Genomic DNA, 22,979 nt, shown 5'->3' with positions numbered 1-22,979 from the left:
AGACTATCCGTTTTTACTCTGTGATCTTAAGCTAGTGAATTGGCCTTTCAGCTTTGGTTGCCCATCTGTAAGTTGGGGCTGTTCTAAGTATGACATAGTATTGTCTTTCACGTGCAGATAGCAAGTGCTTGGATGCCAGTCATTATCCCTTTTACCATTGTTTTCTACCTGAACTCTGTCAGACACTCTCCCTGCCCTTCTTCCTGTGGCTCAGGTGGTGTGTGACGAGCACGGTTCCCGGGGCTTCGGGTTCGTCCATTTTGAGACCCACGAGGCCGCGCAGCAGGCCATCAGCACCATGAACGGGATGCTACTGAACGACCGCAAAGTGTGAGTGGCTGGGCCCAGGGGAGGAACCAAGGCAGAAGGGATGGAATCATAGCGCCACCAAGTATGGACTGATGCCACCTGCCACCCTCTAATAGGCACCAGGCACTGAACAGCAGACAGTGTTGCTCCTGGCCTTGAATGAGTCACTCAGTCACTCGGGGACTCGTTTTCCTCACGTAAAAGTGGGGCTGATAACATGCCTTGGAGGATGGCTCAGTAGAGGGAATGGCTAATGGCTAAGTCATCAGTAGACACAGTGATTCCACCTGCTTTCCAGCCTGCTCAGCGTGGCTGTGAAGTTTTCCTGAAGCCTTTTGTGTCGTTTCAAGGGATTTTGTGATGGGAAGGCCCGTGCCATCTTCAGACATTTAAGTGTGGCAGCATCCCCATTTCACAGATGGGAAGATTGGGATGCAGATGCTGAAGGGAATCTGCTTCTGGCAGTTCTTCCTCAGTTTTTATTTATTTTTTAACTTTTTTTTTTTCCTTGTGGTAAAATATATTTAACAGAATTCCTGCAGTTTTGATTCTCAGGAGGGTTCTAGCTTTGTGAGCTGCAGTTTGCTCAAGCTTACCTTTGCCTCAGTCTCCTTCAATTTTTGGTGGCTGCTTCAGCTTTGTGCTAAATGTGCTATAGATAACCATGAAAATTTCTTATGCTTGGCTTTTGTCTTAATCTATGTTACTGTCCTAGATGTGTGTACATGAACTTGGAAATAATAGACAATCTAAAAAACTACTGTTGTATCTCAGGTCCCTGTTGCCCCCGCCCCCTTAGTAACACTGGTATGGACCCTGTGTCGTTTGCTTACTGCTGCTTTCCTAATGTGCCCAGTATATATTAAATGAGTAAACCAATCCACAGGATATGAGTTCGATTCCCAGTTTTACGGGAATAAAAACTGAAGCTCAGAGAGGTTAAGTGACTTACCCAGGACTGTACAGCTAGGTAGCTGCAGATCCAGAATTCAGGCCCTCACCTTCCTGACTCCTAAGTTCATGCCCCTGCCTCCTGTGCTCTGAGCTGCCTGGAATACAGCAGGAGTTCTGTGTCATTTGTCACAAGAGTGAAGTCTCCTTGACCTTATGCTGGGGGCAAGCTCTGCAGCATAGAGTCCTGGCTGTTGGAGGGAGGTGCTTGGGTCTTGGATGTGCTCCCTCTAAAGAGATCGCCCTAGCCAGTTTCCTGATAAGGGATGTGGAGGCCTCGAGTAGGGCTGAGGGTGATGCGGGGGTGGGGAGGGAGATGGCTGATGGCTGGCAGCTGCCCACGCTGTTGTTGTTCACAGCTTCGTTGGCCACTTCAAGTCCCGACGGGAAAGGGAGGCAGAGCTGAGGGCTCGGGCCATGGAGTTCACCAACATCTACGTGAAGAACCTCCAAGTGGACATGGACGAGCAGGGCCTACAGGACCTCTTCTCTCAGTTTGGTAGGTGTGTGCCCTGAGGCCTGGGATGAGGAGGTATCATTATCTTTTCTTCCATCCCCAGGTCTGGCTGGGAGGAGGGCTACCCTCCGGCTTCCTGAGGACTCATGGGAAGGTAGGGAGACCTCCTGGGGCTTCCTCAACTCTCCATTGAGCCAGGTTGATCCTTCCCAGGGAAGCTGCTGAGTGTGAAGGTGATGAAGGACAACAATGGCCACTCCCGGGGCTTTGGCTTTGTCAACTTTGAGAAGCACGAGGAAGCCCAGAAGGTAGGAGTCTCCCTGTGACCTTCCAGGGAGGAGGCACCAAGCCAGGACTAGGAGGAATGGAGATCAGAAGCAGGGTGCTCCATCCCCCCATGGAGGGGAAGAAAGTCCCTCCTCGTCCTGGACCCAGAGGAGTGGGAGACTCCAACACACAGCCAGGGCCCTTCCTGCCTGTGATGACAAGCCAGCAGGCCTAGTCCTCCTTTGGTTGCTACTTAACCCTATCCCTACGGTTGGTTTCTTTTCATAACTCTTGGCACATGGGAGCTAGAAGGGCCTTCGAGGTCACCCTTAACCCTTTTCCTGGTGGGATTGAGGCCAGGGGCGGGAAGTGCCATATTATTTCTTGCTTCCAGGCCTTTACAAATGCTATTTTCTCAAAACACTTCCTTTCTCTGCTTTTTAGACCAATGCAATGTAATAGAAATGTGAGCTACATATATAATTGAAATTTTTCCAGTCATTCACGTTGAAAAAGGTAAAAAAAGAAAAACAGGGAAATTCATTTTATTGATATATCGTTAAACCTAATATATCCGAAATATTATCACGTCAACTTGTAATCAAGATAAAAATTGAGATATTTTACATTCCTTTTTTGTATTCATTTTTTGAAATCTGATAAAGCACATCTCGGGTTTGAACTAGCCACATTTCAAGTGCTCAATAGCTGCCTATGGCTAGTGGCGAACATATTGGATGGTGTGTTGGTAGGCACCATTGAGTCAATTAGGACTCAGGGTGACCCCATGTGACAGAGTAGAGCTGCCCCATAGGGTTTTCTTGGCTGTAATCTTCTCAGAAGCAGATCGCCAGGCCTTTTTCCTGTGGAGCTGCTGGTGGGTTCAAACTGTCAACCTTTCAGTTAGCAGCCAAGTACGTAGCCATTGTACCACCAGGGCTCCTTGTCGAACAGAGTAACTTTAAACAATTCAATGCCTACGCTTTGGGTCTCAGCTTATATTTTCCCTCCTCCAGGAATCTGCCCCTTCTAGTCTTCACATGCTTCTGATGAGATGTCCTTTATCCCTCTCCATCATTAGCGTAGATCACCATGTATAAACTGAGGGCAGGGCTGTGTCTTGTTTCACTGTTAAATCTCTGATACTGTGCTTGCCAGTGGGTATATCATTTGCTGAACAAGTGAATGGTTCAGGGTCAGCTCGTTAACAGCAAAGCTGTTTCTATGGCTCTTTCTATGGCCGCCATCCTATTAAGATCATTGGACATGGAGGGTCTCAGCTATGGTGGATTTGGCTGGAAACCTGGTTCCTGCCACCATCTTGATTGTAGCCCTTTTTGCCTTGAGCACTTACCATAGGCCAGGCAGTGTGCTGCATGTCTCGCATACATTCTCATTACTATTCCCACCAATGTGGGCTCTACTGTTACTATTGACCGTATGTTATGGATAAGGAAATTGAGCTTCTACAAGGTTGCAGCAGGTACTGAGAGACAGCTGGGATTAGAATCCATGTCTTTCTGACCCCGAAGCTATGTTCTTTACTAGACAGTTCCTTTGAAAGATAACTTCTCGCATGTCTTAGGACAAGTCCCACCTTCTCTCTAGACGTTGGTCTTCTCAGCTGTAAAATGATAAAGTGGAGGAGATGGGCAAAGCTGTAGGGGTCCACAGACTCCAAGGGCTTAGAGACTTCGATAATGACCTTTGAAGACTAACGTAGAACAGGCAGTCCAGTAGTCGGCGGAATTGCGTTTTTGGGTAGGGAGGCAAAAAGTCACCATCACGTGAAAATAGTTATTAACGTACTAATCACTTGGAAAGTCCCCTTTCAAACGTTCATCATCACCACACCCTCACGGCACCAGTGTCTTATCCCGACCGCTGAGTTAGCGTACCTGCGGATCTGCCTTCTGCTGATTTGGGCAGGTCGATGTATGTTCAGTTCAGGAAGATGGATGGCAGAGGGAGGTGGCAGATTTTGCAGAGGATGCGGGCTTTACGCGGCCAAAGCCACTGACAGACGAGGGCCTGACGGGTTAGGGCAGTTAACTGAAGGATAGAAAAACCAGCGAGGGTTAAGACACACACAGATGTTTCTAAAAACAGGAATTAAAACCCTTTTTTATTGTTGTGTGCTGTTGGTGACTGACTCATAGCAACTCTACAGGAACAGAGGAGAACTGTCCCATAGGGTTCTCTGTGCTGTGATCCTTCCAAGAACAGATTGCCAGGTCATTTGTTTCGTGGAGCCCCTGGTGCATTTGAACCATCAACCTTTCAATTAGCAGTCGAGCATTTAACTACTGCATCACCAGGGCTCATTCATGAAAACCCTTACAGTTTAATAAAAAGGATTTTCCGAGTATCGGAATACAAGATAAACATACAAAAATCAGTTGGATTCCTCTACACCAACAAAAAGAACATCGAAGAGGAAATCAGCAAGTCAATGCCATTTACAGTAGCCCCCAAGAAGATAAAATACTTATGAATAAATCTTAACCAGAGATTTAAAAGACTTATACAAAGAAAACTACAGTACACTTCTGCAAGAAAGCAAAGGGGATTTACGTAAGTGGGAGAACATACCTTGCTCATGGATTGGAAGACTTAACATAATAAAAATGTCTATTCTAACAAAAGCGATCTATACATTTAATGCAATTCCGATCCAAATCCCGAGGACATTCTTTAATGAGATGGAGAAACAAATCACCAATTTCATATGGAAGGGAAAGAGGCCCCGGATAAATGAGTCATTACTGAAAAAGAAGAACAAAGTGGGAGGCCGTACTTTACCTGATTTTAGAACCTATTATACCGCCACAGTAGTCAAAATAGCCTGGTATTGGTACAACAACAGATACATGGACCAATGGAACAGAATTGAGACTCCAGACATAAATCCATCCACAAATAAGCAGTTGATATTTGACAAAGGCCCCAAAACAGTTAAATGGGGAAAAGACAGTCTTTTTAACAAATGGTGCTGCCATAACTGGATATCCATCTGCAAAAAAAATGAAACAAGACCCATACCTCACTCCATGCACAAAAACTAACTCAAAATGGATCAGAGACCTAAATATAAAATCTAAAACGATAAAGATCATGGAAGAAAAAATAGGGACAATGTTAGGAGCCCTAATACATGGCATAAACAGTATACAAAACCTTTTAAAGAATGTAGAAGAAAAACTAGATAACTGGGAGCTCCTGAAAATCAAACACTTATGATCATCCAAAGACTTCACCAAAAGAGTAAAAAGACTACCTACAGTTTGGGAAAAAGTTTTTAGCTATGACATTTCTGATCAGCGCCTGATGTCTAAAATGTACATGATACTGCAAAAACTCAACTGCAAAAAGGCAACCCAATTAAAAAATGGGCAAAAGATATGAATAGACACTTCAGTAAAGAAGACATTCAGGTAGTTAACAGATACATGAGGAAATGTTCACGATTATTAGCCATTAGAGAAATGCAGATCAAAACTGCAACAAGATTTCATTTCACTCCAACAAGGCTGGCATTAATCCAAAAAACACAAAATAATAAATGTTGGAGAGGCTATGGAGAGATCGGAGCACTTCTACACTGCTGGTGGGAATGTCAAATGGTACAACCACTTTGGAAATCAATTTGGCACTTCTTTAAATTTTTTTTTTTTAAAGTTAGAACTACCATACGATCCAGCAATCCCACTCCTTGTAATATATCCTAGAGAAATAAGAGCCTTTACACGAACAGATATATACACACCCACGTTTTTTGCAACACTGTTTACTGTAGCAAAAAGATGGAAGCAACCAAGGTGCCCATCAGCGGATGAATGAATAAATTATGATATATTCACACGATGGAATATTACGCATCGATAAAGAACAGCTAGGAATCTGTGAAACATTTCATAACATGGAGGAACCTGGAAGGCATTATGCTGAGTGAAATAAGTTGCAAAAGGACAAATATTGTATAAGACCACTATTATAAGAACTTGAGAAATAGTTTAAACTGAGAAGAAAACATTCTTTTGTGGTTACGAGAGGAGGGAGGGAGGGACGGAAGGTGGGAGAGGGGTATTCACTGATTAGATAGTAGGTAACTATTTTAGGTGAAGGGAAAGACAGCACACAATACAGGGGAGGTCAGCACAGTGGACTAAACCAAAAGTAAAGAAGTTTCCTGAATAAACTGAATGCTTCGAAGGCCAGCATAGCAGGGGCAGGGGTCTGGGGACCATGGTTTCAGGGAACATCTAAGTCAATTGGCATAATAAAATCTATTAGCAAAACGTTCTGCATCCTACCTTGAAGAGTGGGTTCTGGGGTCTTAAATGCTAGCAAGTACCCATCTAAGATGCATCAATTGGTCTCAGCCCACCTGGATCAAAGGAGGATGAAGAATACCGAGGACACAAGGTGATTACGAGCCCAAGAGACAGAAAGGGCCACGTGAACCAGAGACTGCATAATCCTGAGACCAGAAGAACTAGATGGTGCCTGGCTACAACCGATGACTGCCCTGACAGGGAACACAACAGAGAACCCCTGAGGGAGCAGGAGAGCAGTAGAATGCAGACCCCAAACTCTCATAAGACCAGATTTAATGGTCTGACTGAGACTGGAAGGACCCCAGTGGTCACGGCCCCCAGGCCTTCTGTTGGCCCAGGACAGGAGCCATTCCCGAAGCCAACTCTTCAGACATGGATTGGACTGGACAAATGGGTTGGAGAGGGATGCTGGTGAGGAGTGAGCTTCTTGGATCAGGTGGACACGTGAGACTATGTTGGCATCTCCGTCCTGGAGGGGAGGTGAGAGGGTAGAGGGGTTTAGAAGCTGGCGAAATGGACATGAAAAGAGAGAGTGGAGGGAGAGAGCAGGCTGTCTCATTAGGGGGAGAGTAACTGGGAGGGTGTGTAGCAAGGTGTATATGGGTTTTTGTGTGAGAGACTGACTTGATTTGTAAACTTTAACTTAAAGCACAATAAAAATTATTAAAAAAAAAAAGTTTTCTGTGCTGCAAAATCAGACGTGACATGAAGGCTGTCGATTACACTGTCATGCAATTTGGAAAGAATTATGCTTGCTGCTCCGTTAAAATAATCAGTGTATACTCATGGTTAGATCCTAAATCTTCAATGTGGGGTACTCTGAATTCCAGTTTCATTTTTTCAAGATGGAACCCCAATCAAATGTTTTTATCTGCATTTTACTCCGCAGTTTTGTCTCATGTTTTTAAAAAGTGGGCTCACTTTTTTAAGTGGCCCTTTTCCTGGTAGTGATTATTCTCAGTAAACAAGGCCGTCCTGGTTTACAGGTGGCCCCTCCTTGGCATTAGGGCCAAGGGTAGCATCAGAGTCAGAGCATCAGCCACGCCAGGGTAGTTACCAAGCACACTCTCCCCTTGTCACTGCAGGCAGTGATGGACATGAATGGGAAGGAGGTGAGCGGGCGGCAGCTCTATGTGGGCCGGGCCCAGAAGAGAGTGGAGCGGCAGAACGAACTGAAACGCAAGTTCGAGCAGATGAAGCAGGACCGGCTGAACCGCTACCAGGTGAGGGTCAGGCCTCCTGGTGGCAGCTGCGTCTATTTATGGACCGCTGTGAACGTGACTCCTTTCTCTTAGCAGTCTCATTTCCTGGAACTTGGCTCAGGAGGGATCAGATGAGTAGCGGGATGCTCTTCGCTGTCTTATTTGTAACAATGGAGAAACTAGATACAACCCAACTGCCCAACCACAGGGAATTGGTTGGGAGTGCTACTGCCTTTTCGGTTGGAATTACCGTGTATGGGACTGTTCCCCATCCCCAGTCCACGCTCATTAAATGCCAGTTGCCACCTCCGCTTAAGGACAGCCAGAGTGCCCTGTTGTTGTGTGCTGAGTTGATTCGGACTCATAGCGACCCTAAATGACCGAGTAGAACTGTTCCATAGGGGTTCCCAGTCAGTAATCTTTTCAGGAGCAGATTTCCAGGTCTTTTCTCCTGCGGAGACACTAGGGGGTCTGAACCGCTGACCTTTGGATTAGCAGCTGAGTGAGTGCTTAACTGTTGCACCATCCGGGCTTCTTCAAAGCTTCCTACGTATTTCTAGGTGCCTCTAGGAAAGTCCTAGTCTCAGATGACAATAATTAGGCTGGTTTAATTTAGAAGTCAGACTATTGTACAGCTATTCAGTTAATACATTAAAATATTGCAGATTAGTGGTTTGACTTTTTTTCAGAAACCTGGTGGCATGGTGGTTAAGAGCTACAGCTGCTAACCAAACGGTGGCCGTTCACATCCACCAGGTGCTCCTTGGAAACCGTATGGGGCAGTTCTTTGTCCTATAGGGTTGCTATGAATTGGAATCAACTTGATGGCAGTGAGTTTGGTTTGGGTTTTTTGAGCAATGAGCTCCTTTAAAATATTGGATAAAAGTTGTAGATGTCTCATGGAGAGGTGTGTGTATATGTGTATTATGCTTTGTACGTACCTGATGGAGTCCCTGGGTGGTGCAAACAGTTGCTCAGCTGCTGATTAAAAGGTTAGAGGTTCAAGTCCACTCAGGTGCCGTGGAATAAAGGGCTAGCAATCTACTTAAAAAAATCAGCTGTTGGAAACCCTGTGGAGCCCGTTTGTACTCTGAGACACGTGGGGTAGCCATGAGTCAGAATTGTCTCCTTGGAAACTGGTAAATAGATCAGATATCAGTGGCTCTCAGTGGGGTGAGGAGACATTTGGCAATGTCTGGAGTTTCGGTTGCCCCTTTTAGGAAGGGTGCTGCTGGCATTGAGTAGGTCTGTACCAGCTATGGATGCTGTTAAACATTCTACAATGCACAGGACAGTCCCATAATAAAGAATTATCTGGCCCAAAATGTTGATAGTGCCAGGGTTGAGAACCCTTTGTACATACACGCACACCCTGGTTTGCACATATAACATTTTTAAGGGGCTTATAGACTTTCTTCGGAAACCCTGGTGGCGTAGTGGTTAAGTGCTATGGCTGCTAACCAAAGGGTCGGTAGTTTGAATCCACCAGGCACTCCTTGGAAACTCTATGGGGCAGTTCTCCTTTGTCCTGTGGGGTCACTGTGAGTCAGAATTGACTCAATGGCACTGGGTTTAGCTTTTTTTTGGGGGGGGGGTAGGCTTTCTTACAGAAGAAGACACTTATGATGTAGCCTGTTGTGTGTTCACGTTTTTGTGCGTGGAGGCCTAGAAGGAGAAAGTCACGGTGCTGGAGCGCAGAGTTGTGCTGTGGCTAGGAGCACGGACTCTGAAATTAGACCGCCTGGGTTAGGCTTGTCCCTGCCACTTAAGGGTTGTGTCATCTTGGACATTTCACTTAACCTGTCGGTGCTTCAATTTTCTCATCTGTAAAATGGGAATTAAAGTTTTGTGAGGATTAAAAATTAAGTGCGTGAAGGGTTTAGAGCGGCTCGTGGCACCAAGTATGAGTAACGTACAGTAGCCCTCTACTCCCTTATCCATGGTTTCAGTTACCTGCAGTCAACTGTGGTCTGAAAATGTTTAATGAGTAGCATGGTGAAATCTCTCACCTGCCTACTCCATCCTTCCTCAGGGACCACATTTACATAATTCTTATTACTATTTATTTAAGTCGTTCCATTTTATTATTGTTAATCTCTTACTGTGTCTGATTTATAAAGTAAACTATCATAGGTATGTATGTGTAGGTCAAAACATAGTATATGTAGGGTTCAGTACTATCTGCAGTTTCAGGCATCCACGGGGGAGTCTTGGAACATGTCCCTGCAAATAAGGGGGGATTACTGTACAATGGGAAACCCTGATGACATAGTGGTTAAGTGCTACAGCTGCTAACCAAAGGGTCAGCAGTTTGAATCTACCAGGCGCTCCTTGGAAACTCTATGGGGCAGTTCTACTCTGTCCTGTAGGGTCACTGTGAGTCGGAATCAACTCGACAGCAATGGGTTTTTTTTTTTTTGTACTGTATGTACAGTGTGCCTGCGGTTTCTCAGCTGGCAGGCTGTGGAGTGGCAGCTTGTGCCCAGCCTCCCGCATGCCAGGAGCTCTGCCTGGGGCTGCTCCACGTCGACCGTCTGGAGAGCTATGCTCTGGCTTAGTTTCATGCCTCTGCCTGGCTGTGGGACCTTGGGCTTCCCTCTGTGGGAGCCATCTATGAAATGGGCAGAGGCTTGTGGTGAGGATAGGGTGGGCACAGGTGTCTGAGAACTGCTGGGGAACTTGGGGTGGTAGGGTAGCAGCTTCCAGGCGATGGGGTGCATGGGTGCTGTGAGAGACCGAAAACAGGAGGCCTGGCTGCAGGGCTTCAGTGCCCCTCACACTAGCATCAGCCCCCTGCCCTCCAGAATACAGCCTGGGGCTTGGAGGGAGAGGGGCGTATCTAGCAGTACCCCTTCCTTCCAGGGTGTGAACCTGTATGTGAAGAACCTGGATGACTCCATCGATGACGAGAAACTGAGGAAAGAGTTCTCACCCTATGGAGTGATTACCAGTGCAAAGGTGAGGGCCCGGGGCACCTGCAGGAAGACAGCCTTCCTTTCTGTCCTGTCACTGCCCCCACCCCCCACTACCACATGCCCAGGGGCTCCCAGGGGTTGATGCCATGCTGCCCCCCTGGGGCTGTGTCTGAGCCAGCTGAGCTCTTTGTCTCCTTGCATCCTTATATGAAGCTCTCTCCTGGGGTGGAGGGAGGACCAGGTTGAGGATACAGTCCCAGTCACACAGCTGGACTTATTGGGGCTCACTGTGACCTTAGTTCATTGAACAAGCATTTATTGAGCGCCTACTGTATGCCAGGCTTTAGAAATTCAGATCTGAGCATTTCCACTGACTTGTTGTATGGCCCTGGCCAGCAACAGTCTCCCTGTCTGGACCATATCTTCAGTCATTCATCCCCATTTATTGGGCACCTGCTGTGTGCCCAGCCATGTTAGGCACCGGAGATGTGACTCTGGCTGTTCTATCTAGTAGCTCTAATCTTGAGCAGCTGTCTTAACTTCAGAGCCTTCTTTATAAGATGTGGGGTGGGGCTGGACTTCCTGGATGGTTCTCAACCTTAGCTGCTCAGTAGAATCTCCTGGGGAGCTCTTAAATACAGATGTTTGGGCCAGACAAATTGGATGTAGATCTCTGGGGGTAGGGCCTGTCATTTTATTTTTAAAAGCACCCCAGATGCTTTTTAGATGATCTAGTGTTCCTTCGTTCCATACTGGGGCTCCTCCTGTCTTACAGGCCCTGTGGGAGGGAGAAGGAACAAATCAGATTGTGGTGCCTTGAGTAGCTTATAGTCTAGTGGGGAAGTCAGACAGATCACTAACTGACTTGTATTATAAGGTAGAAGGTGTGCGTACTGGAGGCAGGGCTTCCGGAGGGTGGAACAGGAGGGTGGGTTTCCTGGAAGAAGTGGCAGTGGCAGCAGCATTTGATGTGGCTGTGACTGCAGGAGGTTGGGAGTTGCAGGTAAGAATATAGAACTTTCTAAGGAGATCAGCGTGGGTGATGGGGCTGGGGACTTATGCTTCTGTTGTGATAGCTTGGGTTCTTAGGAAATTGTCTGAAGGTCTCTTGTCCATTTAATCCAAATTAAAATGTCCTTTAGGAGCCTGGTGTTTGAGGAAGAGGATGTAACATTTTGGGGGTTGAGGTCCTTTTGGAAAAAGTGACAGAAAGCTATAAACCAAAAAACAAACCCACTGCTGTCAAGTCAATTCAGAAATCTATAAGGACGTGTAAATTAAGCATCAGTAAATTTGTTTAAGTATTTCTAAAAAACTGTGAGCCCTCTTGTACTTGGTATAATACTGCGTTGGAAGCTGGGATTTTAATCAGATGTAGATCTAAATTCCAGCCCTACGATTTACTAGCTGAAGTACCTAAGGCAAGTGATGTTGCCTTTCAGATCCTGTTTGTTTTCATGTGCCATCAAGTCAAGTCCAACTCCAACTCAGAGAGAGCCTATGGGACAGGGTAGCACTGCCCCATAGGGTTTCCTAAGCTGTAACCTTTATGGGAGCAGATTGCCAGGTCTCTTCTCCCTCAGAGCAGCTGGTGGGTTTGAACGGCTGACCTTGGTTAGTAGTCAAACACTTAACTACTGAACCACCAGGGCTCTTTTTACCCACCTGTAAAGCGGGAGTAACATTACCCACCTTGAGAGGGGACCTGGGAATTCCTCGAGGGTGCCGTAAAGCACCTGCACACAGTGAGCAGTGAGATGGTGATTGTTGGAATTATTAGTGGAGTCCCTGGGTGGTACAAATGGTTAATGGCACTCAGCTGCTAACTGAGAGGTTGGAGATTTGAGTCCACCCAGAGGCCCTCCAGAAGAAGGGCATAGTGATCTATTTCAGAAAAATCAGCCATTGGAAACCCAGTGAAGCACAGTACTGTGACAATTGGTTATAATTATTAGTCACACCAAAAAACCCAACCCAGTGCTGTCAAGTGGATTCCAACTCATAGTGACCCTCTAGGACAGAGTAGAACTGCTTCAGTAGGGTTTCCAGGGAGCACCTGGTGGATTCGAACTGCTGGACCTTTTGGTTAGCAGCCTGTAGCTCTTAAGCACTGGGCCACCAGTAGTCATACAGGCGCGTGTAGTTTCATAGACTCACAGACCTCTGATTAGAAACTCATTGAGACTTCTGGAATGAAGGGGATTGTACAAATCTGAATGGCTTTGAGTTGAGGCTCACCTGACTGTGTCCCTCCTGTTAATGGGCTAAACAGGTTATGAATGGGAATTTTATATAATTTTATGTTTTTCTATAATTTTGTATATATATTGCTCATATAAAATGGGTGGTTATGCAGACTTCATTAACGTATATATAAGTGCTTGTTATAGTAAGCTCTGCATAAGTCTTAGCTGTGCTACCAGCAGACGCCCTTCTCAGAATGTTTTTTAAATGCGTAAAATAAAACTCATACCAAGACCCGTTGCTGTCGTGTCAATTCAGCTCGTAACGACCCTATAGGACAGAGTAGAGCTGCCCCACAGGGTTCCCAAGCCTGTAATCTTTACAGAAGCAGACTGCCACATCTTTCTGTCTCAAAGCAGCTGGTGTGTTTGAACTGCCGACCTTTTGGTTAGTAGCCAAGTGCCTAACCCCTGTATCACCAGGGCTCCTTCGTAAAATTCCTAGGATTAGAAAAGATAATAATATTGAAATATAAGTATCAAAATACTAAAATGACAGCAGGTTTTTTTTTATTAATGCATTAAACAATAAATAAAAAAATAGTTTTTAGCAAAGTAGCAGTTAAGTGGTATTTTGAGATCTGTTAATGCTGTGAAGCTATTTTGAGATCTGATGTTGTTACATTTTTATTGTCCACATCCATAATCCAGACCTGAGTTAAAGGTTAGTGAAACTAAAGATGTTCCTCTTATTCCCATCTAAGTTCACAGACCCCCTGGATTCTGCCTGTGAGCGTCCCCTTCGGGAAATCATGGAGCCCAGGTTAAGACTTCTCGACTAGAGGGTAGCAGAAGTACAGCTTGAAAAATCACTGATTAAGAGCATGGCTTCTCATAGGCAGATATTTTTATATCTCAGCTCTAATCCTTACACACTAGAGGTAGGCCAGTGTCTTGACCCTAAAAAAGACTAAGAACCCAAAATGCAGTGTGGATCGGATCCTGAAACAGAAAAAGGACTTTAGTGGAAAAACTGGTGAGATCAAAGGAAGGCTAGAGTTTGATTAATGGCACTGTAATTATTAGCGTAATAGTTGTGTTGTACCACTGTTAATGTCGTTGTGACAAATATACCATCTGAACGTTAGGGGAGGCTGGATGAAAGGTATACAGCCACTCTGCTATTTTTGCAGCTTTTCAATAAATCTGAAATTAATTCCAAAATTTTAAAAGAAGTTATTTTAAAAGGAAGAAATAGGTTAAGAACCTCGTCCCCAAACGCCTGACTAAAGAACTTGGCTCAGTGTCTTTCGAAGGCAGTGTAGGTTTACCCAGAAGTAGTGTTGGGTTTGGAGCCCTGGTGGCTCAGTGGTTAAGCACTTGGTTGCTAACCGAAAGGTCAGCGGTTTGAACCCACCAGTGACTCCAAGGGAAAAAAGACCTGGTGATCTGTTTCCATAAAGATTACAGCCTAGGAAACCCTGTGGGGAATTCCACTTTGTCCTGTAGGGTCGCTGTGAGTCAGAATCGACTCAGTAGCATACAACAACAGTGCTGAGTTTGAGTTTTGGCTGATGTGACCCATTGGCTGGGTGACCTTGGACAGGTGACCATCTCTGGAGCCTCACTTTCCTCCCCTGTAAGGTGGGAGTGGCAGTGCATGGAAGGGAGCTGGCATGCAGTAGGCCTCAGTAAATGTGGGTTTAACAGTACATTCCTCAGTCCCAGGTTCCTCATGGGCCCACTCAGTGCTGGGCTTTGCCTGGGGAAGGGGCGGGGGGAGCACTGCCCCAGGAGTCTCCCTTCCCCACCCCCAGCAGCCCTTGTCTTTCTTGCTTTTAGGTGATGACAGAGGGTGGCCACAGCAAGGGGTTTGGCTTTGTGTGTTTTTCCTCTCCAGAAGAGGCGACAAAGGCCGTGACAGAGATGAACGGGCGCATCATTGGCACGAAGCCGCTGTACGTGGCACTGGCCCAGCGCAAAGAGGAGCGGAGGGCTATCTTGTCCAACCAGTACATGCAGCGCCTCTCCACCATGCGGGCCCTTGGCGTCCCCCTCCTGGGCTCCTCCCAGCAGCCCACCAGCTACTTCCTGCCCGCCATGCCCCAGGTCCGCCTGCACACAACTCCCGCCACACCCCCTCCCTGGCAGCCAGGTAGAGCAGGAAGACTAGAGCTTCACAGGCAAACGTAGGTTCCCAGGTTGCTTCTGCCAGTTACTCCCTAGGGAGGCTGTGTTAACTTCCTAAGTTTTAGTTTCCCCTTCTGTAAAATGGGGTAGTAATCTTGCTGTCAAACACCATTTCCCAATCAAAGAGATTTGTAAATGTTACACTGAGAAAGGATTCTCTGCAACCAAATAGGAGCCCTGGAGGCATAGTGGTTAAGAGCCTAAAAGTTCAGGCTGTTAACCAGAAGGTCAGCAATTTGAGTCCACCAGCCGCTCCTTGGAAACCCTGTGGGGCAGTTCTGCTCTGTCCTGTAAGGCTGCTGTGAATTGGAACTGACTCAGCAGCAACAGGTTTGGTTTTTGGTTTATGTTCAGATAGAGGGTAGTGGTAGTTCAGTGATAGAGTTTTCGCTTTCCACCTGGGAGACCTGGGTTTGATTCCCAGCCAAGGTACCACATGCATACCCACTACCTGTCTGTCAGCGGAGGCTTTGATGCTGAACAGGTTTAGCAGAGCTTCCAGCCTAAGACAGACTAGGAAGAACGGCCTGGAGATCTAAAAATCAGCCAGTGAAAACCATATAGATCAGAACGCTCCAGTCTTCAACCAATCATGGGGATGGTGTGTGGGGTCTCATGAGTTGGGGGCCTACTCGATGGTAACTAACAACAGCAAAGTGATCAGGTAAGTTTGAGAAACAGTTGCGATAAACAAAAAGAGCCTAAATGTATCATACGTTGTTGTTGTGTGTATGTTTGTTATTGACTCACGATGACGCCGTGCACAACAGAATCTGACTGTTGTGATCCACAGGGTTTTCGTGGCTGATATTTTGAAGGTAGATCACCAGGCCCTTCTTCTTAGTCTGTCTTAGTCTGGAGTCTCTGCCGAAACCTGTTTAGCATCTTAGCAACACACAAGTCTCCACTGACAGGCAGGTGGTGCTGTGCTTGAGGTGAATTGGCTGGGAATCGAACCTGGGCCTCCTGCGTGGGAAGGCAAGAATTCTACCACTGAACCACCACTGCCCCCTATTACACACTGGAAAAAAAAAAAAAGTTGCTACCGAATTGACTCTGACTCATGATGACCCCATGTGTGTCAGAGTAGAACTGTGCTGCATAGGGTTTTCAATGGCTGATTTTTTGAAAGTAGATTGCCAGGCCTTTTTTCTGACTTTCTTATACCCTAATCCAAAATAAAAAACCAAACCTGTTGCTGTCAGGTTGATTCCAACTTACAGCAACCTTATAGGACAGAGCAGAACTGCCCCATAGGGTTTCCAAGGAGCAGCAGGTGGATTCAAAGTGCTGACCTTTTGGTTTAGCAGCCGAGCTCTTAACCACTGTGCCACCAGGGCTCCATGTTGTACCTTACCGTATCCAAATACGCCAGTATGTATTATGACTCTCTGAAACAGGCATAGAGTATGTAGCAACTTAGATGGTCAGTTTTTGTGGGATATCTGCTTCCATCTCTCTTGAACATGAATGTTCTAAGGAGCCTGGTTTGGGAAAGGAATTCACACAGCCTGGTAGAAGTTTTAGTAGCAGTAGAAGGATGTCAGCCATTAAAGGCTGCTAGGATGGGCACATTCCCTCTCCTTTTAGCAGTTGCCCAAGCTGGGACAAGTTGGAGTAAGATGGGTCACCTTTTACGATGTGTCTGGTTCAGTGGGCCTGTTCTGATGAAATCTGAGGTCTTGCCCTGAATGGATCATGGCTAATGGCCATTCTGAGATGGGAGGAAGGAGCCTTTGTCCCAGCTTTGTGGGTCTTTACTAACCAGCCTCCTGGTGGGGACAGGGAAGTTCCTGCCATGATGTCCCCAAGGGGGTGCAGTTCCTCCCTTGCTCCACAACAGACCCCTCACTAGGTCCTCTTCTCCCACACAGCCTCCAGCCCGGGCTGCATACTATGGTTCTGGCTCCGTGGCCACCATCCAGCCTGCCCCCAGGTGGGCAGCCCAGCCACCTAGACCATCATGTGAGTGACCAGCCCCTTCCACCCTCAGCACTTGGGTGTGGGCCGTGGGGCAGTGTGTAACATAGCGGTTAAGAACACAGGCTTGGGGGTCAAATCTGGCTCTGCCCCTTGCCTAGGGTGTGAATTTGGGCAGGTAATTTCACCTGACTCTGTTTCCTCTTCTGTAATGTGGACCTGAAGGAAACGTGTGTAAAGCACCAAGCACAGCGCTGGGCCTACAGAAGACACGTAGCGTAGCTGTTAGTGTCAGCTGTAGCCCAAGGCTTGTCAGATTTGTGACTCTGAAAATTCCTGCAGAGCTGTTGCCAGTGAAGGGCCCTTCTCTGTGAGAGTGCAGTTCACGCACCATCTTGGAGGACAAGGGTGTATGATCATGGTGCCATGCCCTCGGGGCTGTGGGTAGACACGTGTGGGCTTTGTAATCACAGCTTTCTATGTCCCCACCCCTGGGGTTCCGGGTCTGCCTGACTGGGTGAATTCTCTCATCTTTCTGTGAACCTTCTAGTTCCCCTTCCACACCCCCGCGCCTTCAGGGAGCAGAGTGTCACTCTGATTATCCTACCCCAACCTTACACTCTCCATATTCTCCCCACCACAAGCTGCCTACCCTCCAACTGCCTCAATGGTTCGGCCACCAGCCACGCCTCGGCGCCCCCTGGCTCAGCTCAGCACTGTCAGGCAGGCCTCCACCCAGGTGCCACACCCGGTCCCCCACACTCAAAGAGTGGGTGAGTGTGGGCAGGGCCAAGAGGGATAGGGGTGTGAGGAGGTCCTTGCTGGGGTTGGCACTAGAGGGATGATGAGTTGGCCCTGTGGTGACCTTGTAATACTTCCTCTTTGGAGGCCATGTCACCATAGTAATAAGCAGTTAGTGACAGACCTATTTATGGGGGCTAACTCACTCTGTGGCCTTGTTGACTACTGTTTCTGATTGCCTCATCTTTAAAATTGAGATAAAAATTGTACTCCCGTTTTGTTGTGAGGATTAACGAGATCACACAGGCAAGGGCTTCTCACAGGACATGCGCCTTAGTAAACATTGCAGTGGTTGTGAACAAGGGTGTAGCTTTTGGCTGTAAGGCAAAAACACATCCGTTCCTTCATTTGGCAACTGTTTTGCACATCTACTACGTGCCAGTCCTTTGCATGACCAAGCCAGACCCAGTCCCTGGCCATCCATTGCTGCCAGACACTGAAGTCCCTGCTTATTTCTTACAGCCAATATTGGCACCCAGACCACAGGACCTGGTGGAGCAGAAGGCTGTACATCAGGCCAGCTCCTCCTGCCGTATAGACATTCCTCAGCAGCACACAACGTTCACCGGGTAAGGTCGGCTCAGCTGCCCTCGCAGCCTGGGCACCAGGGGGCCTGCCTCCCAACTAAGGTGTTGATGCTCCCTGGGCTGGGCCTTGGTTTTCTTTCTTTTCTTGGCTCATGATGTTTCTTTTATTAATGTGCACAATCAAACAGCCCAAACTAACAGGAGGAGAAAGGGGCCCAGATCTCATTTTGTTTACTAATTTATGATTTGGTTTGCCTGAGCTATTATCAAAATTAATTTGGGTTTCCTTAATATTTGTCTGTTGGGCAGCAAGGAAAGGTATTCTGAGAATCTGCTGAGTGGTAAAGGGATGTGATTAATCCACAAAACAGCTGAAAATACCTACTGCAATCAAAAAGGCCGGGGTATTTTGTCAAATGTTCTCCCCCTCCTAGAAGCGTCTCAAGTTACAGCATTACTGTATCCTGTGTAGTATCTCAGTGTGTAAACGTCAAACTATTTCTCACAATACTAGCAAGAAGCAGTCTTTTTTGTTGTTTTTGATGGCAATATATCCAGCCAAACATACATTCATCCACAATTCCTACATGAACAGTTCAGTGACCTTGGTTCCGTATATCACATTGCGTCACCATTTTCGCTGTCACTACCCATATTGTTTGATCACTATTGATTTAGACTCTGGCCCCTTTTAGAGTACTCATCTGTGTTTTCGATTAACTGTTGTCAGTTTAAACTCATACAGATAATTTTTTATAAGAGCACAATGCCCAAAGCAAACATTCTTTATTGATTGAGCAAAAAACTTGTTTAAAGATTGCTTCATGGGGTAGTTTCAATTCAAGGTTTAAAGATTATTTCCAGGCATTAGATTTCGGAGGTTTCCCCAGTCTGGATGGATCTAGTAAGTCTGATTATAAGAAGTAGTCTTTAAACATCAGAATCCTTTTAAAGTTACCAAGATGTGAAGGGGTCAGAAGTATACAGGATGTGGCCATAAAGCTACTAGATAAAAAGTATTTTATTTGGCACGAAGTGACTAGTATAGAGTGTGGCTTTCACTTGCTAATATTCATAGCACCACGAATAACTTGTACATTAGAGCTCCACTTTGTTTTCTATTCCACCATGCCCTCCTTAGGGATGCTGTACCCCACCCACTCTTCCAGACCTTGCTCCTTGCTCCCTTTCTCCAGGGAGCCTTCCTGGAAACCTTGTGTTTACTGGACAGGGCAAGTGCTTTAAGGCCTTGTGTGTCCTCAGTGGCTGAGGGCTGTGTCCCTTGCTCCATGTACAGGTCCTGGAGTCACCTATGCACAGACAGGAGCCCCTGACCGCATCCATGCTGGCTGCAGCCCTGCCGCACGAGCAAAAGCAGATGATTGGTAAGTGGCTGGTGCTCGTCTAGAGCAGCAAGAGAAGGGCTGGGAGGTGGCTGGTCTGCTGGGAAACTCCCTGGAAGCCAGGGGGTGTGAGGACACGGTCCAGCCTTGCCACTGACCATCCTGCTAACCCACTAGGCCCTTGTTGTCCCTTTTTTTTTAGTTGTTAAAAACATACATAACACAACATTTGCCAGTTTGTTTCTCTTGTGTACAATTTCGTGACATCAGTCACATTACTCATGTCGTGCAGCCATTGCTGACACCCATTGCCACATTTTCCATCGCTGTTGTATACAGAAACTTAGTGCTTCCTAAACGGTGACTCCTCTTTTCCCTGTTCTCTAACAACACTTGCCAGACCAGTGGTCCCTGGGTTTCTTCCAGCTCTAGTCTTCTACGACTCGGACTTACTCTGGGAGAGATCCCAGATGTGGGGAGATTGGGATCCGAAGCAGAAGTGAGGGTATAGCCTTGAGTTTCTGCTGCAAAGTGGCCCACGAGGTGGGTATTGCAGCTCTAGGCACCTCTCCTGAATGGGAGGAAGCTGTTGCCAAATGTCCTCCGTCTCCCAGTGCCCATTGCAGGGAGGTGGGGAATAAGCTTGTGTTGGGTGGATAAATGTCGTTCCCCACTGGACTCTGAACTTGTCATGCCATCTCTATCCCCAGTGTCTAGGACAAGCCCTGCTTAGGATGCCACTAACTGCCGAATGAATGAGCAGGCTTGTTACTGGTTGGCAGATCCTTTTCCTTATGGCCGCCAAGCTCTCCAGGCCCGTCACTGAAGGCCGCCATTGCCACCACTCCCTTGTCTCCTAAGCTCATTCAGGTTTTGCCATTTTCTTGGCACCCCTCTTGCCCCCACCAAAGAAAAATTCTAAGTGGGCTTAATGGAGGTTAAGGCGTTGCTAGCAGCTCTCCATAAACATCTTCAATTTTGTCATGGGAAGACCCCTTCTAACTCCACCTAAGGCACCCTGTCCTGGCTAGGGCCACCATACCTTGCTGAGGTGGGCTGACCACCAGCATCAGGCCCTGCCACTAGAAATCCTTGATGGTGGAAAGTGACTTTACCTAATGGAGAAACCAACTTACAGATTACTTCACCTGTAGTATCAAAAAAAAAAAATTTTTTTTTTGGTATCAAAGTTTTTTTTTTCCTTCAAAATCAATTTCTTCAAACTATCCTTTTAAGGTGGGGTTTACCCTGCCCACTTTATGGTTGGGAAAGAGGGTCCCAGTAAATTTGGGTGACACAGCCTTGAAAGAGCAGTTCTGGAACAAGAACCCAGATGTCCTCACTGCTCCACTCCACAATACCATCGTGGAGTGCCAGGGTATCAGCCATCCCAGGTGTGTGCAAAAGCCCTCAGAGGTTGTTCTGAACAGGTGAGCGGCTCTACCCCCTTATCTACGGTGTCTACCCCCACCTGGCTGGCAAGATCACGGGCATGCTGCTCGAGATTGACAATTCGGAGCTACTGCTCATGCTGGAGTCCCCAGAGTCCCTCCAAGCCAAGGTAGGCCAGAGCTGGGGCAGCAGGGAGTTCCGAGTACGAGTGGGCAGGAGAGCTAGCATCTTCTAGACAAGCTAATGTGCTGCTGCTTGGCCACATAAAGTTCATCTTCTTGCTAATACTGCACGATCTGCTGAATCTTGGCATGGGAGAGGCCCTTAAAGGATCTGCTACTTCAGCCCTTTAGCAGTTGGATTGTTTTTGCTCCAAGGTTTGGGTGCAAGGAGCTGTGTTCTGACCCAATGTAAGGGTTAAATTTCTTCTAGCTGCATAGAAATGCACATCTGTCTTAAGAAGGTGACAGTGGATTTCTGTCACTGGAACTTGCAAGTTGTAGTTGGATGATGGCTCTGCAGAAACGCCATGGAGGGTGGGGAATTCTTGGATCAAGCATGGAGGGTGGGGGTGGGACAGGGTCCACACCCTCCTGGGACCCTGCTGGGCAGCTGCACAAAGCCCCTCCACCCTTGCCCCACAGATAGAAGAGGCAGTGGCAGTGCTACAGGCACACCAGGCCATGGAGCACCCGAGAGCAGACCTGCTCTGAAGCCAGGTGGGTGAGGTGGGGTGACAGAAGCAGCCAGGCCCAGGAGAAGCTGAAAAGAACTGGACAGGGAGAATTTTCACAAACTCACCAAGCACCTTATCGGGTCCCTGACTTTCCCTGAGGCACCAAGAGGGAGTTTGGGGGAAGTGTGAGCATCAAAGGAAATGGCACTGTGTGCCTGGGATTGGTTTATTTGTTAAGAGTGCAGAGGGAGGGAGGTGCTGTCTTGCCAGCTGTCCTGCCTCGCCTCCTTCAGAATGACTTGGAGTTTTCCTGGGCACTGCCTGGCTCCATTCTGTTTGCCACAAGGCCTGGCCTGGCCTGGGTAGTCTACAACTGAAGACCCGTGTTTACTATATTTTTGAAATGTTTATTTTTACCCTTTGCTCCCCAGAAAATGGAATCCTCTCTCCCATGGCTGGCAAGAGAACACTGTCTCCTGCTCTTGGCTACAAGGGCTGTAAACTGTGACTTGTTTCCCAGTTGGGCTGTATCTGTACTTAAGCTGTGTGTGTGGACTGAAGGCTTGTCACCCAACCATGCCTTTACCTTTGCTTTGTGTATTAAAAGTGTTGCAAAATCTGTCTCACCTCCCAGGAGGCCTTGTTGTATCTGAGGGAGCTGGGGCAGAGTACATTTGACTGGCTTGGTGCCTTAGCTGTAAGGAACAGAAACCCAGACGAGCTAAAGTTAGTAAACCAGGGTGTATGCCCTAGATCAGGAACTGAGCAGGACTATTTGTAAGAGCCCCACACTAGAAAGTACCTGCCCTCAACAGTGTGGTGGTTGAGTACATGGGCATCACCACCATGCAGTGGACCACAGCATAGCTCCAAGAAAATGGAGAAAGCTACAGGTGCCCACGCCCAATGGGCATGGTGCTTCTGGACTCTTGGCTGAGCATCATGCAGTGCAGGTAAACACCCTGGAATCAAGCAATTGCTTCTAGGCTCCCCGCTAAGGGGTTAATGAATATAATTAAGAGGAACTTTCTAGAACCACTTTAGAATACCTTCCCAGGTCATGGTTTTCCTCCTCTACTGGGAATGGGGGAGGCTGTCAGATAGGTTCTTCGGGTGAGTTAGTGCTCACCTCACATCAGGGTACTGTGTCCCAGCTCTCCACCCTCCCCTGCACCTGAATAGCCAAATCACTAGAGAAAACCATAACCCAGCAGACGGTGGATCCTGCTTAGAAGTCACCATCCATAAATTCAACTAAGCCCTCAAGGTTGCTCTGCCATCCCACCTCTACTACCCATACTTCCATTCTCCCCAAATACTATTTCAGACTCTCGCCACTCAAACTGCCATCCCATGGTCACTGCTGCTTTTAAACTATCCCCTGTGCAGATTCATCTTCCCCCCAAATGCTGAAAGCTGACATTTCTTCAGCCTTATCCTGGGCCCTCTTTCTCTCTCCATGTTCTTCTAGGCTGTGGAATTTACCACCCCATCTTCAATTTGCACCTG

General features: G+C 47.2%; 2 protein-coding genes across 12 annotated transcripts in view; one reads left to right on the top strand and one right to left on the bottom strand.

Annotated features, from left to right (window-relative positions):
- PABPC1L (poly(A) binding protein cytoplasmic 1 like) overlaps nucleotides 1-22,503 on the top strand; it is a 34,333-nt gene extending 11,830 nt beyond the window's left edge. For 3 of the 11 annotated variants that reach the window (XM_049869840.1, XM_049869844.1, XM_049869845.1), the window contains exons 3-14: nucleotides 215-330; nucleotides 1,620-1,759; nucleotides 1,931-2,025; nucleotides 7,407-7,544; nucleotides 10,386-10,481; nucleotides 14,464-14,730; nucleotides 16,686-16,776; nucleotides 17,376-17,504; nucleotides 17,995-18,101; nucleotides 19,357-19,444; nucleotides 20,833-20,963; nucleotides 21,902-22,503. In XM_049869840.1, the coding sequence (XP_049725797.1) occupies nucleotides 215-330; nucleotides 1,620-1,759; nucleotides 1,931-2,025; nucleotides 7,407-7,544; nucleotides 10,386-10,481; nucleotides 14,464-14,730; nucleotides 16,686-16,776; nucleotides 17,376-17,504; nucleotides 17,995-18,101; nucleotides 19,357-19,444; nucleotides 20,833-20,963; nucleotides 21,902-22,123 (1,620 nt within the window). In that variant the 3' untranslated portion in view covers nucleotides 22,124-22,503. Of the gene's footprint in view, nucleotides 1-214; nucleotides 331-1,619; nucleotides 1,760-1,930; nucleotides 2,026-7,406; nucleotides 7,545-10,385; nucleotides 10,482-14,463; nucleotides 14,731-16,685; nucleotides 16,777-17,375; nucleotides 17,505-17,994; nucleotides 18,102-19,356; nucleotides 19,445-19,828; nucleotides 20,964-21,438; nucleotides 21,514-21,901 lie in introns of those variants that run through there. The other 8 variants (XM_049869842.1, XM_049869843.1, XM_049869841.1 and 5 more) reach the window with 8 other exon arrangements.
- TOMM34 (translocase of outer mitochondrial membrane 34) overlaps nucleotides 3,911-22,979 on the bottom strand; it is a 35,692-nt gene continuing 16,623 nt past the window's right edge. Inside the window, exon 7 of the mRNA XM_049869853.1 lies at nucleotides 3,911-4,036. Within this exon, the coding sequence (XP_049725810.1) occupies nucleotides 3,926-4,036 (111 nt within the window). The 3' untranslated portion in view covers nucleotides 3,911-3,925. The remainder of the gene's footprint in view (nucleotides 4,037-22,979) is intronic.

The sequence above is a fragment of the Elephas maximus genome, chromosome 25 (genome assembly GCF_024166365.1).
Source record: "Elephas maximus indicus isolate mEleMax1 chromosome 25, mEleMax1 primary haplotype, whole genome shotgun sequence".
Classification (NCBI taxonomy): domain Eukaryota; kingdom Metazoa; phylum Chordata; class Mammalia; order Proboscidea; family Elephantidae; genus Elephas; species Elephas maximus.
Note: the sequence above shows the minus strand (reverse complement) of the source record. Positions and strands in the feature narration are given on the sequence as shown.